Genomic DNA, 3,210 nt, shown 5'->3' with positions numbered 1-3,210 from the left:
GTGTGTGTGTGTGTGTGTGTGTGTGTGTGTGTGTGTGTGTGTGTGTGTAAGAAACAAATACTCCTCTTACGTGTTAGGGGTACCCGGGTGGTTCAGTCTGTTAAGTGGCTGACTTTTGATTTGGGCTCTGGACCTGATCTCCAGGTCCTGGGATCAAGTCCCAAGTCAGGCTCTGTGCGCAGCGTGGAGTCTGCTCGTCCCTCTCACGCTGTTCCTACCCCTCCTCTCTCTCTCTCTCTCTCTCTCAAATAAATGAAGTCTTTAAAAAAAAAAAAAAAAAAAGCAACCTTGGAGACGCCTGGCTGGCTCAGGTGGTGGCACGTCCACCTCTTGGTCTTGGGTTTGTGGGCTTGAGCCCCACACTGGGTGTATAGAGATCGCTTAAAAATAAAATCTAAAAAACAAAACCTTAGCAAATGATTCCAGAATGTGTCTAGCTAAGGTTGAGGATCAGGGTATAACAGAAGGTATCAATTCTTAGACAGGATTTGATACCCATACCTGCCACTAATTGACCGACCTTGGGCAGCTCACCTGAACTTTGTTTCCCTGCGGCACAATGCAGACGCTGGTTTCTGTGACAGTCATCTTCGTGATGATTAAATGGCTCCTTCAACACATCCCAGGTTCCAAGTTAGCTCGGTTACCCTTTCGAGGAGCTCGCTGTCCTCTGACACTGGCCCGGAGGCCCTGGGCCTCACCAAGGGGTTTTGTGTCTCCATTCCCAACTAACCCATCTGGCTCCTACCTCTGTCCCTGGGGCAGGTGGCGAAACTCCACGCTTGCTGTCTGTGGCAGACGACACTCAGCCAGAGGAGAAACCTGAACGCTACCGTGAGGTTGCAGGACACCCTGGGACAGGAGCTGACGCTGGCCAACAAGCAACTCCTGATGGTGAGTTCTAGCAAGGGGGACCAGAAGGCTCATCCGTCACTGCCCTGTGCTGATGCCCACTGGGCTCCCGGACTCTGAGTTGCTGCCATCACTTGCCCACCTTATCTGCGATGTTCCAGAGCAGCGACTCTCATTAAATGCGTCTTCTCGTTCAGCCGCAGGTGGCACCTTCTCAGGTCGCAGAGGGCGGGCTAGTCCTTGCTCCCCTCGTCTCAGTGTGCAGCACCTGCCTCTTAGAGACACCCTCTCCCCGGAGTCCCAGTTGCCCGCATGATGTCATCTTTGTACCCCAGGGGCCCAGCAGAGCTCACCGTTCACGGTGCTCTCGGTCGCTGTCTGCTGGACACGCGGCTTTGACCGTGGAGGAAACGTGGGTGGGCTTTCCCCGCCACGGGCAGCCTCCACGCTACTGCCCAGCTTTCTGTCACAGCTAAGTGCCAATCGAGGACACACGCCGGAAAGCCAGCAGGGGGAGGGCGAGAGCGAGGGTCAGCGGAAGGCCAGCCTCACTCTCGGTCCCCCTCCCCCGCCCGCAGGCCCGTCGGGCGGCCCTGCGCGCGCTGCTGGAAGCGGAGCATCGCCGGTGGCAGCGGGAGCTCGGCGAGGGCGGCAGAGCGCGCTTCGTAGAGAGACTCTGAGCGCATCTGGAGCTGCTCGGAGCGGCTCGCGCGCGGACAGACGCTCGTCCCTCGGTCCCGAGTCTCCGTTTCTCTGAACAGTGTTAATTCGTGGCCATAAATCCGAAAACAGCTCCCTGGGTCGTGCTCCTGCCTCTCAGGCCTCACTTCTCTGGTCGCGTCCGTCTGGGACCCGCCGCTGGGCGCGCGGCCGCGTGCCGGGAGGCCCAGGACAGGTCTCTCTCCCCTGGACCCGAATTCCTACCTCCCCACCACCCCGCAAACGGACAAGGTCCCGAACCGAGGTGTCACGGAGGCGAGGCCGGTGGGCCGGCGGGTCCGGGAAGCGAGGAGCAGTGAGGTTTGCGGGGCCGTCCGGAGCGCGTTACGGCCGGAGCACCCAGCGCCCGCAGAGCTCCGCAGAGCGCCGGCCGGTCACGCGCGTCCGGAGCCCCCCGAGCTCTGCTCACGAAGATCCACTTTCCATAAAACGAGATCCCAGGCCTGGGAGCTCCCTGTTGCGCGGCCAGTGACGAGGGGGACGGGGGACGACGGGGCGACGGGGGTGACAGGTGAGGGGGCACCACCTGGCTCACTTCCCTGGTCCCTCCCGTGCCGTCTGCATCCTCACTGCCCCCTCGTGCTGTCCACACGGATCCGGCCCCGCCCTCCGTTCCTCGGGACTGTGCGCGCCGCAGGCCTCCCACCTCCCCTTCCCCGCCCCGCGCCCGCCCTCCAGCGTGCGTTTTTTGCTCCGCATCCCGCCGAGGGTCCCAGAGAGCCAGCGGGTGCAGAGGAGGGTACGGGTTTAGAGTCAGGTGTGGGCTCAGAGTCCGGTTTCATCCCTTAATAGTCACTTTCTGTAAGTTACTTCTCTGGACCTTAGTTTCCTCTTCTGAAAGTGGGGAAAATAACACCCCTGTCACAGGGGCTTTATGAGAATGAAATAACGTAAGGTGTGTAGAGAGCAAGCTAAGTGCGTGCCCAACAGCGGGTACCCTCCCTTTCCCTCTCAGACTTCCCTGTGACCCAGGCAGACCCTTCGCAGGGCCCTCTCCAGCCCCTGGCCACTCTCTACGCAGCCAAGTTGTCCCTGATGCCATGCCCGCCTCTCCAGCCTGGGCATCCATTCGCCAGCCAGCTGCCGTCAGCCCCGCTTCCCAAGCATCTTTAGTCAATGACTCACAAGCTCTTGCACCAACAAGACATGGGGCTCATGGGCTGGGTGGGGGGCAGACGTGGACAAGGAAGGCAAGTGACGGGCTCCTGGGTGGCATAGTCGGTTGAGCATCTGACTGCTTGATTTCCTCACAGGTCATGGTCTCAGGTTTGTGAGAGCCAACCCTGCATCCTCAGCAGCGAGTCTGCTTAGGATTCCCTCCCCCTGCCTCTCCCCCTCCCCTCCACTCCCTAGAAAGAGAAGGAAGGGAGGGAGGGAGGGAGGGGTGGTGACCCTGTTCTAAGGGACAGAACCAGGAGCACGTGGCCTGGATCTGACCCCCAGCCTGAGGCTAGGTCTCCCACGTGGCCTGTCCCCCATGGCTCCCACGTCCCTCCATGTCTGTCATCCACCTGCGGCCGCCTCCCAGCCGGCTCTGCGGCTCCCATTCTCCGGGAGAGCCTGGCCTCGGGGGAGCACAGCGGATCTAGGAGAGCCTGGCCTCGGGGGAGCACAGCGGATCTAGGAGAGCCTGGCCTC

The 3,210-nt window shown here is 60.7% G+C and overlaps 1 protein-coding gene across 1 annotated transcript in view; it reads left to right on the top strand.

The window, feature by feature from the left end:
* Positions 1-1,639, top strand: part of LOC111138810 (chromosome unknown C1orf189 homolog) — a 5,720-nt gene extending 4,081 nt beyond the window's left edge. The window contains exons 3-4 of the mRNA XM_022490712.1: positions 766-894; positions 1,431-1,639. Coding sequence (XP_022346420.1) covers positions 766-894; positions 1,431-1,532 — 231 coding nt within the window. The 3' untranslated portion in view covers positions 1,533-1,639. The remainder of the gene's footprint in view (positions 1-765; positions 895-1,430) is intronic.
* Positions 1,640-3,210: the final 1,571 nt, after the last annotated feature.

Source organism: Enhydra lutris, unplaced genomic scaffold (assembly GCF_002288905.1).
Source record: "Enhydra lutris kenyoni isolate GAN:26980312 unplaced genomic scaffold, ASM228890v2 scaffoldscaffold94, whole genome shotgun sequence".
NCBI lineage: Eukaryota > Metazoa > Chordata > Mammalia > Carnivora > Mustelidae > Enhydra > Enhydra lutris.
Note: the sequence above shows the minus strand (reverse complement) of the source record. Positions and strands in the feature narration are given on the sequence as shown.